Source organism: Polyodon spathula, chromosome 5 (assembly GCF_017654505.1).
Source record: "Polyodon spathula isolate WHYD16114869_AA chromosome 5, ASM1765450v1, whole genome shotgun sequence".
NCBI lineage: Eukaryota > Metazoa > Chordata > Actinopteri > Acipenseriformes > Polyodontidae > Polyodon > Polyodon spathula.
Genome location: NC_054538.1, coordinates 71,244,736 through 71,258,776, shown reverse-complemented (window position 1 = coordinate 71,258,776; position 14,041 = coordinate 71,244,736). Strand labels below are relative to the sequence as shown.

Below are 14,041 nucleotides of genomic sequence, written 5' to 3'. Positions count from 1 at the left end.
GCACTTTGGTGTCCTAATTAAAAAGGCTGTTTTAGCACAATCAGCAATCGCCCTGGCATTGCTCCCTCTGATTCTGAGCTTAGCATCTAACGGTTTAGTAACACACACGGGAAGCTCGACTCTTGTTTCTCCCGTTAGCATACAGTACCAGCGTTTCATCACAGAAACAACAAGCTGACATTACAGAACGCCTTGACGCAGGAAAATAACGCAGGCAACGTCACGACGCTGCGGTCGAGGCGTAAATTTCCTGTTGCCACTGTTTTGTGAAGGAGCAGAAGAGGAGGTCTGGTGAGTGATTTAATAAATCCATTTAGGTTGGTAATTAGGTTCAGTTTGTTACAGACTGTATGTGTTTCTGAAAGTATTGTAGGCGGATTTAAAGAGCAGGCCGGGTTCGGAAAAGTAAGAAGGTCTGTGCGGGGAGGGCTGCAGACACCTTCAAACAGGGGCTGTCATCTGTGTAATTTCAGACAACACAGGTTATTGTTATTATTTTGTAAAGGGCGTTTGCAAACATTTAACCAACAATATCAACAAACGGTGTTATTTATTTATTTATTTATTTATTACAGTAACGTTTTGCTCTTTCATAGCCCAGGACAAAGTTACCCGGTTTGTTGATTGAATTTCTAAAACATATCGGGCCTCCATCATTTCTGTTTTCACTGGGCAGCAGTAGAAATCGTCTATCGTCGCATGTATAATATAACAACAAACTGTTAGATGCTGAGCACCCCAGAAAGCCACGGTAGTTTGACAAATAATATAAAATGTGATGTTAAACGCGTAGCTTTCGTGGTTCACTGAGGAGGTAGATTTTCAACCCGTGACAGTACTGCTGTTGCCTGTTTTATTTTAGACGGGATAGCGCGTTTGTTGTTGTTAAGAACATGGTGACAATGACAATTCATTCCTGTTTTTCACTGTGTTATTTTACATGTAACACAACTTGTCACCAGGAAAGGTAAGTTTTGCTTTAATTAGAATAAAGTAACAGAAGATGGATGTAGGTGTCTGACCAGTGCAATGTGATTGGTCCTACATTATTGAGCCCAGAAAGTGAACACATACTAGGGGCATATATTGATCCGTGTATATATCTATATAATATATATATATATATATATAATTACATATTATATATATATATCTATTATATTATATATGTATATTTTAAGTGACACACACACACACACACACACACACAGTATTAATTATGTACAATATTGCCATTCACAACAGGTTTTGTGCAGATTTGCTAGCATTTCCTAGGAAAGATGCAAGCCATTGCAGAAACAAGTGATGTTCACATAGTTAACACACACCATGAGGTGTGAGGTGACAAACCTTCAGTCTACTGTTGCTACCTGCTAGGATTTATTGGAGTGCATACTTTTCTTTTAATATATTTTTTAATTGATTAATTTGCTTTCAGTGTATATCAGAAATTGCAGATTTTTTAGATGAATAGCGTCAAATGTCCGAAGCTACTTACAGTTTTATTTTTTATGTATACTGATATTTAGCACATTTTAATTATCAGGAGATGTGTTTTTTTTTTTTTTTTGTTTGTTTTTTTTTTTTTTTTTTTTTATTGCCTGCTGCAAGCTATTCAGATTTGCAACTTTTCATATATTGTGTGTTTGTGAGTGAGAAGATACACTATGGCATTTACTGTGGCTGTTTATGTCTAGTATTCTATCTGTTTTTGGAGATTACATATTCCATTATTTATTTTTTCCTCTCTCTATTCTGCATCTATAGGATGGCTGGCTGTGGTGAAATCAACCATACAGTAAACATGCTTCCCACTAATCTGAAGGTAAATGAGGCATGTTCAAGCACAACGCCTGCTCTGACTGTGCCAGAATGTGCCATATGCTTACAAACATGTGTTCACCCGGTCAGACTGCCTTGTAGACACATCTTTTGCTATCTTTGCGTGAAAGGAGCTTCGTGGCAAAGCAAACGGTGTGCCCTGTGTCGGCAAGAAATCCCAGAAGACTTTCTTGACAAGCCCACGCTGCTGTCCCCAGAGGACCTGAAAGCCGCGGGCAGAGGCAATGGAGAGAACGCGTGGTACTATGAAGGCAGGAATGGCTGGTGGCAGTATGACGAGCGCACTAGTAGAGAGCTGGAAGACGCTTTTTCAAAGGGTAAAAAGACTACAGAGATGCTCATTGCAGGATTTCTGTATGTGGCAGACCTGGAGAACATGGTTCAGTACAGAAGGAACGAACACGGTCGGCGAAGGAAAATCAAACGAGACATTGTAGATATTCCCAAGAAAGGTGTAGCCGGACTTCGGTTGGACACAGACTCCAACTCTGTAACGGTGGCTCGTGAAAATTCAGCAGATGGGGCTGATACCACAGCAGTACGGGGGGCTGCAGCTACGTCGACTCGAGTTGCCACTTCCGCAAGACCACCAACGTCTTTAGGGGGCCAGCTGACAAGTCCTTCAACCCCTTCCCCCGATGCCAGTAGCAGCTTGGAAAACTCCTTAGCCCAATTACAGATCGGTAATCAAAGTGCGACTGACAGAGGGCGCAATGGGGAGGGAGAGGAGGTAGAAGATGAAGGAGCTCGGTCTCGTGGCTCTTCTGCTCCAAACACATCGGTTGATGAGTCATGGTCAGAAATCAGCAGTGAGGTAGAGGAGGAAGAGGGGGAAGTTGAGCAGGAGCAGGAGCAGGAGCAGGAGGAGGAGGAGGAGGTAGAGGTAGGTGTAGATGTAGATGAAGGTGAAGTGACTAGTGATCAGGCTCAATATGTTTTGCATACTAGACAAAGACTGCTTCATCATGATAGGCCTAGGGAGAGCCATGCTGATAGACCATATCTGGGGGGTGAGCCTGGCAGCAGCAGTGTGAGATCTAGGAGGCCTGATGGACAGTGCACTGTAACTGACGTTTAAACTATTGTCAATTGCTTTAAAAAAAAAAACAACGTACTGGAACAGTTGCTGTGATTCTCGGCCAATATTGCACTCCTACTAGAATGTTTCTAATAACATTTTTAGGGAAATCTGAAGGGCACTCCCTTAATTTAAATAAATAAATAAATAAAAAGCAAACATTTGGAGGCTCCTTGCAGAAGACCATACTTTTAATTAATGACCTAGCTTGTAGGCAGACAACATACGCAGTTATGTGGAGAGTTTTAGTTTCTTTCAGCGATCTGGCTATGCGTTTCTTTCTGAAATAAATCTTTAATGCCCCCACCCAGCCCAGATTAATATTTGAAAGTCTAATTGGTGTATTTCATTAACAAAGCATGGTCTTTGGATGTTAAATTAATATTTCATCATATTATGCTTGTCTGTATCTTTACTTGTGCATGTGTCATTGTAAGAGAATACTAAACACTAATGGCAAAAAAAAAGAAAGGTTTGGTTAACTGTCATTGATGGCAACGTAAACTCAATTTATGTGTAACCAGCAAAGTGCTGTGTGCTAAGTGATAAAATTAGGTGTAGTCTGTTTAGCCTGCATACGTGAAACATAAGGGGATGTCTTTTTGAAATCTTTCAGTGTAATTTTTACATGTCCCTTTCTTTCCATTCTTTTTTTTTTTGCTGTAATTTGCTTTAATGTAATATTTTGTTACAAAATTTGTAAGTTAAAAATAAAGTATTTGTCAATTTATCAACTCAAATTTCATGTTTTCTAGCATCTTTAAGCTGTAATATACAGAAATTCTCCCCAAAAAGACTATGCACTATGTAAATGCCAAGGGTTTTAGATTCATATGAAAGAGGCACACAACACACTTACTATTTAAACCCTATGAAATTATGCTGATAGTAGGACATAATGTAGCATGATGGTTATCTTAAAACTGCTGTCCAAGTTGGCACTACACAAATGCCCAGTCATTTATAAATGTTTTGTCACGTTTCCTTTACAGTTGATTACCCTAAAAACAAGAGTAATCTCACTAGACAATCCTGCATAAACCTATATATAAATCTTTTTACAACTTGATGTACATGCATACATTTTAAAATGCTTTAGTTAAAAACATTGTAGGGCCAAAAAAAATTAAATGTAAAAATCCAGCGCTTAGTTGCAAAAGGTAGTGCAAGTTGGGTCCTGAAACTAATGTTTGGGGCACATTTTTACCTGTCCTGCACTTCTATTTTCTATATAGGTCTCTTTTATACAGTTTTTGAAAGAAACATGCTATAGCAGACCTGTTATTTCCCTAGTATTAACCAACTAGCTGCTTCCCCTATTAAATTGGCAGACACTATTAAGGGGAAACAGACTTTCTGAAAAGAGCAAACAAGCAGAAACCCTAATGTAGTACCAGACATCATGATCGCATGTTAGTTTGAAACTTATATAGCGAGTGGCAGTGCACAACAGTTAACATTTATGGAATTATTTAGTTTGGTACAACCATCTTAAGTTTGTTTCAACAGGATGAGTACCATTGCATCACTAATAAAACCAGTCTTACTGGTCATTTGATTTTTGTTGATGTTCTTTAGTTTTTTTTTTGTTTTGTTTTGTTTTTTAAGAGTTACTTTTTTAATACTTTATTATCATAAGTGACTAGTAAATATTGGTTATGCATAATAAAATATATCGCAATCTTATCTATGCAAATGAAAACAGTAATTGATTTTGTTGTAAACCTTCAGTGTATAAAGTTATTACTTGCATGCAGAGTACTCTGCCCTTATCACCAATTTGAGGCAAAATGACACGTTATTCTACAGTGACTCTTATACTGTATTCTGTATTATACCTCTGCCTGATTAATTGTTTTTGAGACCAGAATAATTATTTGAGCACATCTGGCATAAAATATTTGTTTAAATGAATTATAGGAGAAAAACTGTTTGCATTTTATTCACAGGTTGTTTGAATATAAATTAAATGCAACTAAGTAGCTTTTTCTTTGCAACATTCAAATTCAATATAAAATATTACAAAAAATAAGAAATGTGGCACTGCCTGAATAATTGTTGTAGACAATATTATTTACCGGTTTTACACTGTATTCAGTGGCTTTTACAATTATAATAGGAACAAAAAATGTGCATGAATTTGTAGCCTGTCAGACACAGTCAGGTTAACAAGTCGGAGTTGTTGAAACGGATGCATATTGCAGTAGATGTTTAGTGTAAATTCCAGGCGTGTAGAGTACCAGACGGACTGCGGTCATTGCCATTTTAGTTTGTTCCAGAACTAATGCATGATACGCCGCCAAGGAATGAATGACCTTTGCTGCCGGAATGGCAGATAAAGAGCAGGCCCTCTTCAATCGCAGTTCTTAAACTCCACCACAGTAATAAACTTGAATGAAATTCAAGATTTTGTTCTTTAATAACAAGATGGACTTTTTTGTTTTTTGCAAATAAATTGTTCAGAACAAAGATACAAGCATATTTGCATGGCATCATCTTTAAGTCCATTTTTGTTAACTGGGTTTTCGTTATACAGTGTAATTCTAATTCAACGTATGCTGTACTGTTCACAATATTGTAGGTGATGAACTCTTCTACAGCACAGGCTCCACAGCATTAGCTTTTTGTGTTGATTCGGTCAGTTTGAGGTACATCTAAAAATAAGTATGTGTATTTATGTTGGATTTGTTTAAACTTCTGACTTCCTAGTGCTCACTAGCAACTAGAGTGCCTAATCAGACAGGACCCAGAGCTTTCAACACAGCAGACATATTAAGGGGTATCACCTAGTATCATTTTTGTATGACTTTTTGTGTGTGTGTATATAAACATGGGCAGATGTTGAGATTAGTTTAATCTTTTTTGAGAAAGGTGCCAAATTTGTGCTCATTTGTTATCCCCTTATTGACATGATACAGCTGGACCATTCAAGGTTAACCAAGGATTTTTTCATTTTTTATTAGCACTAGATTTGTTATCACTGGTCCCCCTTTTTCTTCTGTTGACGGTCTTCTGATTATTTTGTATTTTATACTTCAATGTGGAACTGCAAGTAGATCAGGGACTACATTATAGATGAAAAGTTTCTGCTTTTACCTGGTACCCAGTCACTTCATGTGCTGCAGTTCAATTTTATTCCAACAGTCAAACTGCAAATGTGGCCTATAGAAAAGATACCAGGATGCAGCATTTTAAATATTTGTATATTTGTAGACAGTGAAGAACCATTCTGAGTAGTTCTGGCCTGTTTTGCTTTGAGCTTGTCTGCCAGCTCAGCCTACTCTATGTAAATGTAGAGTAGATGGGTCTCACAGAGTTGAAAGGTCACATTGTCACATGATTTCATTGTAATTGCCGAATGCTGCTCAGTACCAGCACTAAGGATTCCGCAGACAATAAAGGCAGATTTAGAGAAAAATTATGACTTGATACTGAAGCAACAGAACACAGAACCACTCTGAATTTTTCTTTACTTTGTCTTTAAAAGTATGCAAATATGCATGCATTCCTTAAGATTTTGACCTGGAAAGTAATTCTACTGAAACAGAAACTGATCATTCCGAAAAGCAACTGCAGCTTTCTGTCCGGCATATCTTTCTCCTCCCTGAAGTACACTAACCCATATGCCCTGAACGGGTTCTGGATGATTCATAGTCTGGAATGAGTGAACTGGGTTATTACATTCCTGAAGTTTAAAGCCCAAGCCAAAATCATGCAATAACAATGACACAGTACAGTGTGTGCCAGTCAACTTTTACAGTTATCTGTGATGAGCCTCAAGGGGTACATTAAAGGAAATATTCCCCAGTACAGATTTCATCTCTGGTTATCTTATTATGGATTGCTGCATTTTTTTTTAGGCTTTTGACGATGATGGATAGGCAATAATTGCCACAGTGGGAATTTACCTAACTTGACCCAGAACAGCAAACCCATTCCTTTTATGTCAGGCCAGTTCGTACAGGGCTGGTCAATACCAATGCTCATGTGTTTGTAACTAAATGGTTTGTTCCAAGTAAACGTAATTCAGAAATATACTTTTTTTTTAAACTATTTCATTATATTAAAAAGGCATTTTCATCAAATACAAAAAATTACAACATGCATTTATAAAAATATTTAGTAAAATGTTTAGACTGACAGTATTATATATCATACACACTTCAATCAGCATTGACTGCCTTAGAGTTTTATTATATGTGATTTATGTACAGCTATGACCAAAAGTTTTGCATCAACCTATAGAATTAACAAATTTTGCTTCATAAAGTCAAATGAAACCTACTGAATAATGTTAAGCTAACAGATTGAATTACATACCGCTTTGTAGTTTTCCTATACTTACTGAAAAACTGACAAAAATATAAAAATGTGACATTTCGAAATCTAACATGAAATACTGTACTACTATTGTGGCTTCTTCCGGTAGACTTTAACGATATAATTTGGTAGCGTCTTTGATTAAATAAAATATCTAAATTATGTTCACATCTATATATTTTTTAATTTTGTTTCAATCCTGAAATTCTAGGTGATGCAAAACTTTTATCCATAGCTGTACATTGTGTATCTTTTGTGTAGGTTATTGCACACTGGTCTGTGACATTAGTTTCTTCAATAAGCACTTTCTTCTTGACTCTCTGCACTCTATAAGTAGGGATAACATATTCTTAAATCACCCTTAACTATTCATTTCCCAGCTGCTGGCTTTCTATGATACTGACTCTGCAGCACAGGATACTTTAAGTTATGCAATACCACATTTACTCTAAACCACGGCTTCTCAAACTCGGTCCTGTAGAACCCCTGTGGCTGCTGGCTTTCGTTCCAATTGAGCGCTCAATTACTTAACTAGACCCTTAATTGAATGGATAATTTACTTAATTAGACCTTTTTACTTGTTTTCAGCTCTTAAACAGTTGCAGAGTTCAAGTTACTTATCAAATGTTATAGCTAACTTGAAATATGCAACTGTTCAAGAGCTGAAAATAAGTAAAAGGTCTAATTAAGCAAATTATCAGTTCAATTAAGGGTCTAGTTAAGTAATTAAGAGCTCGGTTGGAACAAAAACAGCAGCCACTGGGGGTCCTCGGTACAGAGTTTGAGAAGCCCTGCTGTAAGCCATCATAACATGGGTCTTTAACACTGATTACAAAGCGTATCCTGTGTTGCATTCTTTTCATGGAGATTACTGCATCAAAAGCTTCCCCCATACCACTATGACTTGTTCAGTGTTGTTTTAATACAATTTTTCATGTTGATTACGTACTTTCAGACCTCTATCTGGCTTCTGTCTAAAATTCCTTCTTTTGTCAGTCTTAAATGCTACCAGGGACAGCGTGAAGCAACAGTTACACTCAGGTACAAATATGCCTTTTTTATTTGATAAGCTGGGGATGGTTCTTTGGGAACCCGGAAACTCTGATTTGTCTAAAAAATTAAGAGGGATAGAATCATTCTTGACAGACTGTCGAGTTTTCTGACTGCAAGAGATTACAGGTAGCAACAAAAGGATATTTTAGACTGAAGCAGTTTCAAGTCCGAAGCAGTTTCTAATTGTTTCAAATAAAATAAAACAAAAATATAAATACCTCATTTCACTTTTAAAAACTTCTGTTTTTACTAACTTACCAGTTGCTCTTAGTATTTTAAAGGGGCTCAATTTAACCTCAAAAACACCCAGTATGACTAAAAATGTGACTTGTTCTCTACCTTTCGTTGTTGTGCATCACATAGCAGTGCACTTTGAACAACCCTGCACTTGTAACTACTGCTGCTGTCTACATACGACCTTTACTTCTTCAGAGCCTCTCTGAAAAAGATTATTCTAGATGTACGATGAGAAAAAAGGCTTGTCTTCTGAACATTTATTGTATTCATTTTAATTGAATTTTGCTTTGGTTTGTGAAACATTTGTCTACTTGTCTTAGATTGGATTAGGACTGATTTGAGCCACCTTTTCCCCTGCTTGCATAAACGGGTGGGGGGTGGGGTGTCCAGATGTGGCTTTTCCCAGCAGGGTACTGGTTGAACAAATAAACCCTTTAATTTCATAAGAGTTTTATCTCTTTAGCAGTAAAGTACTCTGAGCCTGCTTCACCACTTTGAAAACAGTCTTTATTAATGGTAATTTGGAACAGGCTTTTATTAATCATCAGTGTTGTGTTACTTGCGTTTCGGTCCTTGAGCCAAAGCCTCAAGGTTGGCTGGTCCACCCCACACTGTTCCGAAGACTTCCTTTTCGGTTCTCAGGGCCTCATCTAGCGGTAGCTCTCTTCCAGATACCACCACCTTTTTCAAAGCTCTGATCACTGCCGATGGACCTTTGGTGTGGTCACTCAGCCACTTCTGGGCTTGGTCCAGTGATCTGCTCACATCGGAAGAAGCCAGGATTTCTTCAGTTAACCCTATGCTCGCTGCATAGTCTGGGTCCACTCTCCGTGCAGTGCTCAGCAGCTGTAGTGCATTTTTACTTCCAACTATACGGACCAACCTAGCTGCTCCACCCCAGCCAGGTACTAAGCCCATGTGTTTGTGAACAAATCTAATCTCACTTCCTGGTGCCATCAACCTAGAAAAAAAATATTATTAAGTGTGTATGTGTATATATAATATATGCACAACTTGCCAGTAGAGCACTACAGCACAATGAGGAGAAATTCCTTGGCGATTTTGCATCCCTATCCTGGGGGAGCAGCAGAATTACTGCAGCACTCCCTGTTGAATCCCCAACTTCACAAAAAGGCACATGTACACCTGCTGACTGCCAGACTCACCCTGCGCACCCGCTGACTGCCAGACTCACCCTGCGCACCCGCTGACTGCCAGACTCACCCTGCGCACCCGCTGCCATGCTGTTACCAGGTAAACCCCCCCAGGGGCCGATACATCTTTATTTAACAACAGCTTCTTCTTGCCCCAGGTCTTGTTGTAGACTATATAGTATATTAAATTAAAATGCATTTCTTTAAGAATTAGTTTTTTAGGGCATGTCATACAGTAGCTGTACAGCTTTCAAATCACAAGGTTTCACAATAAACAGCTGAACTATTCATGCGCCATCAAGATTCACAAGTGGCTTCATATTCACTCTACACTTACACCCCAGCTTCACTTTAAAGGCAGCAGACATTTAATTCTGCAAACACAACTGTGCTATCTATATTAAATCAAGCGGGTTGAAGTAATTTCAATTGAACAGACCAATGAGGAATATAACATTACATTTGTCATCATGTTTCTCAAAAGGAGAGCAGAATAAGGCATTAGCACTGTGTGTCACCTGTTAAACAGCATGCTACTGCTTTATTAGAACTGTTAGACAAGAGCTGCCACCTTAGAAAATGCTATATAAAGAGACTGAATCGTGTGACGTTTCATGTGATGTGCTGTGCAGTATAATGGAAAAACCTAGAACAGTTTAATCGGCTCGTTAACTGCCTAAAAACGGGTTGCTAAAAATGTTCATTTGGAAATGGGCATGACAGTGGTTTTACAAATAGCTTTAGTAACGCAGAAATCAAAGACCAGTGTGTCACGTGTCTTAAAGACTTGGTACTGGCACGACACATCACAGTTATCTAAAGTAATGTATTCTTCTAGTTTAGAACCACTTTGTATATGAATTTTAGTTTCAATCCTCACATGCTGACGACTTTTTAAAACTCCCCTGCATCCTCAATACAGCTCAACAGATGTAGTATTCTGGATGCATAATGCTTCACTTAGGGGATTTACTGCACAGCGCCACACTAATATGCTTCCTCGCCCTCTTTTCAGGAGCAGCCCTAGTAGGAGTGAATGAACCAGCTTGGACAGGTGAGGGGAGGATAATCACTGGAACACTGGTGTTTTCCTAGAAACAGGTTTCAGACCCAAGTGGTTATCATCAGGTACTGAAAGTGTCCACTCTTACCTAAAATCACAGGCTGTAGTGAGTTCAGCGCCTCCACCTAATGCTTTACCTTCCACTAAAGCCACACTGACCAGAGGCAGCCTGCACTTGGGACACAGAGACGCAGATCAATTCCAGGACAGTATGGAAATGCATCTGTCGACTGAAACTAAATATGTGCATATTACTACAGCACCTTCATGAAACAACAGTACAAGCAAAGCATTGCTCATTTTTAATATTTAAGATAAAATACCCTTTTAAAATAAAACATTTATTATCTATTCTGCAGATGTTTTAACAGACATTAATGTCTTTATATAAAGTTATGTCTGAGTGTATTGGTGTTGATATTTCTGACAATACAAAATTGGAATAGCTTTTCAATCTATTATCTGCTTTATCAGTAGCTACCAGCTCTCAGAAATTTATACTGGCAATTGCTCTGCAATATATGTGCATATTACTAGTCTTCCTTTTTGAAAAAAAAAGTATAATTAAATAATTGATAATATATGTTTAATATTAAAGATAACATAATATATTTTAATAACACACACACACACACACACACATATATATACTGTATGCTACAAATATTTGACTAGTTAAAGACATTAATGTCCTACTGTAAAGACTGAAAACTTTTCACTTGTACAACGGTATAGTACTGGTGTTGCTATATCTTACCTCAGGAGTCTGGTTAGTGTGTTTTGCATCAACATGCACATCTTCATTCCATCCTAAAATATTTCAAAGCCAAACATCAATACTGCTTTTTGAAGTATGTAAACCTAACCTCAGGTCATTTTAAACAAACACCTATTTCTTTTCAAATAACTGATTTCAGGGAAGAAAAAAAAAACAAAACACTGTGACTTCTTCAGATTGAAGATTTCATTGAATCCACGTGCTCTGGAAGTATACATCTCTCAACAGGAATACACAAAATAGAACTTCAAAATAAAATTGTTTAAAAAGCAACGCATCTGTTGATCATTTTATGCAGTGAGACAAATGGGCGAAAATGAAAAAATGACTCTTGCATTTGATATTGTTTAATGAAATGAAAGCTGCATGCAACAAACCCTGGCTGGTTTTGAAGCCTTTACCTGAGGGTTTGAAATTGCTCTGACTGCATTTAAATCGGAACCCGAACAGAAGGTACTGGCAGCTCCCTGGACAATAAGACCCTTCCCATCGGTCCACTGTTCAAGCTCATCCACTCTGTCCTTCAGCTCACCCATCATGGTGCCTGTAAAAGCAGAGCACACACAGAACCAGGTGCGGTACATGTGGAGGCTGCAGTCAATGCTGAGGACATCTTAGCAGACGTCCACCTTCCCGTCATAACGTTCCCCTATGCATTTTAAAACACATTCTGTATATTCTGTTTCATGTTTCTCTTAAAGTTTAATTTGTGGTAAAGTTTCACCCATCAAAGTAATAGATTTTTCTACTGGTCCCCGAAGTTTTTTGTTTGTTTTTTCCCCCAAAGCCTCCAATTATCGCTACAAATCAAAAATGCATTTCACAGGACTGACAGACAGGAGGCAGTGTGAACATTTCAGCTCAATACCTGTGAAAGCGTTCATGCGACCTGGGTTATTTACAGTGAGGACAGCGATGCCGCTCGTCTGTTTACTGAGGTCAACCGAGCCCCCTGGGAACCTCTGGAGTTTCTCTCTGATCTCGTCCTCATCAAACCCGTCAAAAGTGGTGTAGAGGGACTTGATTCGCTGCGGTGGCAATACTAATCTGCTTCGTACTGGATGAAGGAAACATTTCCGCAAGTGCAATGCCATTCTGCGACAAAGAAACACAAGTACACTATATATATATATATATATATATATATATATATATATATATATATTTTTTTTTTTTTGAAAAGTGTGTTTAATATTAATATTTTTTTTATGGTGTTAGGTCACTAATGACCTAAAATATGCTCCTGATTTCAGATTGCAAAAGGCATTTAAAACGAAGTATAACTTTTTAATATGCTCCTGATTTCAGATTGCAAAAAAAGACCCCCCCCCCCCCCCCCCCCCCCAAAAAAAAAAAAACCCCAAAAAACACATGGGAACTAAACCTCACTCCAATAATTCTACAGCAGATGCGCCTGATCAGCACATGTATAATATGCAACGCTTATACTGGGTGGCACAGAGATACTGTATGTTATTGAGCGGCACTCTGGTACTTGTAGATCGATTACACTGTATATTTCGAACTATGGCGGATACATTGATGTCTTGATATTAAAGGGGTACAAATTAATAACAAGCCTGCACATTTTTTTTTTCTACGCTGTCAATAGTTTTAATTTGTTAACGATTCTGTTTGCTGAAAAACACTGACATGATTAAGCAAACTTTCACGCAATAACTTTTTATGTCAGGAAAAGAATTGTTAAAGATATAGACCAGTAGTAAACGTATTTAATTTTTCAGTAAAACAGGTAGCTACATATTTCATACAAGATATTTTAACAATTCGATTAGGATATTACCTTTGACTAACCTGCATCAACCTTTATTTCTGCCCAGGACTGAAGTAACATTAAATTCGCTCCCCCTGGAAACAAAATCTACGAGTGACAAAGCAAACGAAAAATAACGTAAAATGTATGATAGGTTTTTTTGAAAAAAACCTATCATACATTAACTAATTGTTACAGCATTATTCTGACTAGGAAATTAAATATCCGTTGGTCTAAAAAAATATTTATTTTGAAAAATGTGGGCACGCTGCTGACTTTGGAGTTGCCCAGAGTATGTGTCGAGATCGATGCAGTGTTCTATTCCAAACGATGCCAAACAGCAATACAAAACTCTTCCACAAGAGGGAGCCCGCAGTTCATAGAAAATAAAATCACTCCTACAGTAATACGTGCAATCCCTGTTTTTCTCCCTGATTTAGCATGTCCCTCAACAACTCTGGAGAACTGATAGCCTCTGTGTGTGTATCTCTCTCTCTCTCTCTCTCTCTCTCTCTCTCTCTCTCTCTCTCTCTGTGTGTGTCTCTCTCTCTCTCTGTGTGTGTGTGTCTGTGTGTGTGTGTTTGTTTGACTGTCATGGATTTTGTCAAAACAGAGCAGAAGCCTTTTAAATCCCAGTAATTCTGTCAAATCTGTGTTCGTCTTGACTGTCCAGTGAAACAGTTCACCAGAGACAAATAGCTTACCAACTGCTTTAAACATCTGCCACCCCCTCAAAATACTG

General features: G+C 38.0%; 2 protein-coding genes across 5 annotated transcripts; one reads left to right on the top strand and one right to left on the bottom strand.

Annotated features, from left to right (window-relative positions):
- Window positions 1-217: 217 nt before the first annotated feature.
- Window positions 218-3,072, top strand: LOC121316268 (E3 ubiquitin-protein ligase RNF146-B-like). Its single transcript, XM_041251237.1, has 2 exons — window positions 218-291; window positions 1,768-3,072. The coding sequence occupies exon 2, from the start codon at window positions 1,769-1,771 to the stop codon at window positions 2,918-2,920; it is 1,152 nt and encodes a 383-aa protein (XP_041107171.1). The 5' UTR covers window positions 218-291; window position 1,768; the 3' UTR covers window positions 2,921-3,072.
- Window positions 3,073-7,966: 4,894 nt separating this feature from the next.
- echdc1 (enoyl CoA hydratase domain containing 1) lies at window positions 7,967-13,445 on the bottom strand. Of its 4 annotated transcripts, none has more exons than XM_041251235.1 (6): window positions 13,341-13,445; window positions 12,394-12,620; window positions 11,927-12,069; window positions 11,505-11,557; window positions 10,836-10,916; window positions 7,967-9,491 (listed from the first exon to the last, which is right to left on the bottom strand). In XM_041251235.1, the coding sequence occupies exons 2-6, from the start codon at window positions 12,617-12,619 to the stop codon at window positions 9,086-9,088; spliced, it is 909 nt and encodes a 302-aa protein (XP_041107169.1). In that variant the 5' UTR covers window position 12,620; window positions 13,341-13,445; the 3' UTR covers window positions 7,967-9,085. The 4 variants fall into 4 exon arrangements, with proteins under 4 accessions (XP_041107169.1, XP_041107168.1, XP_041107167.1 ...); XM_041251234.1 differs by having other exon boundaries at window positions 13,330-13,437; XM_041251233.1 differs by having other exon boundaries at window positions 12,394-12,644; window positions 13,330-13,376.
- Window positions 13,446-14,041: the final 596 nt, after the last annotated feature.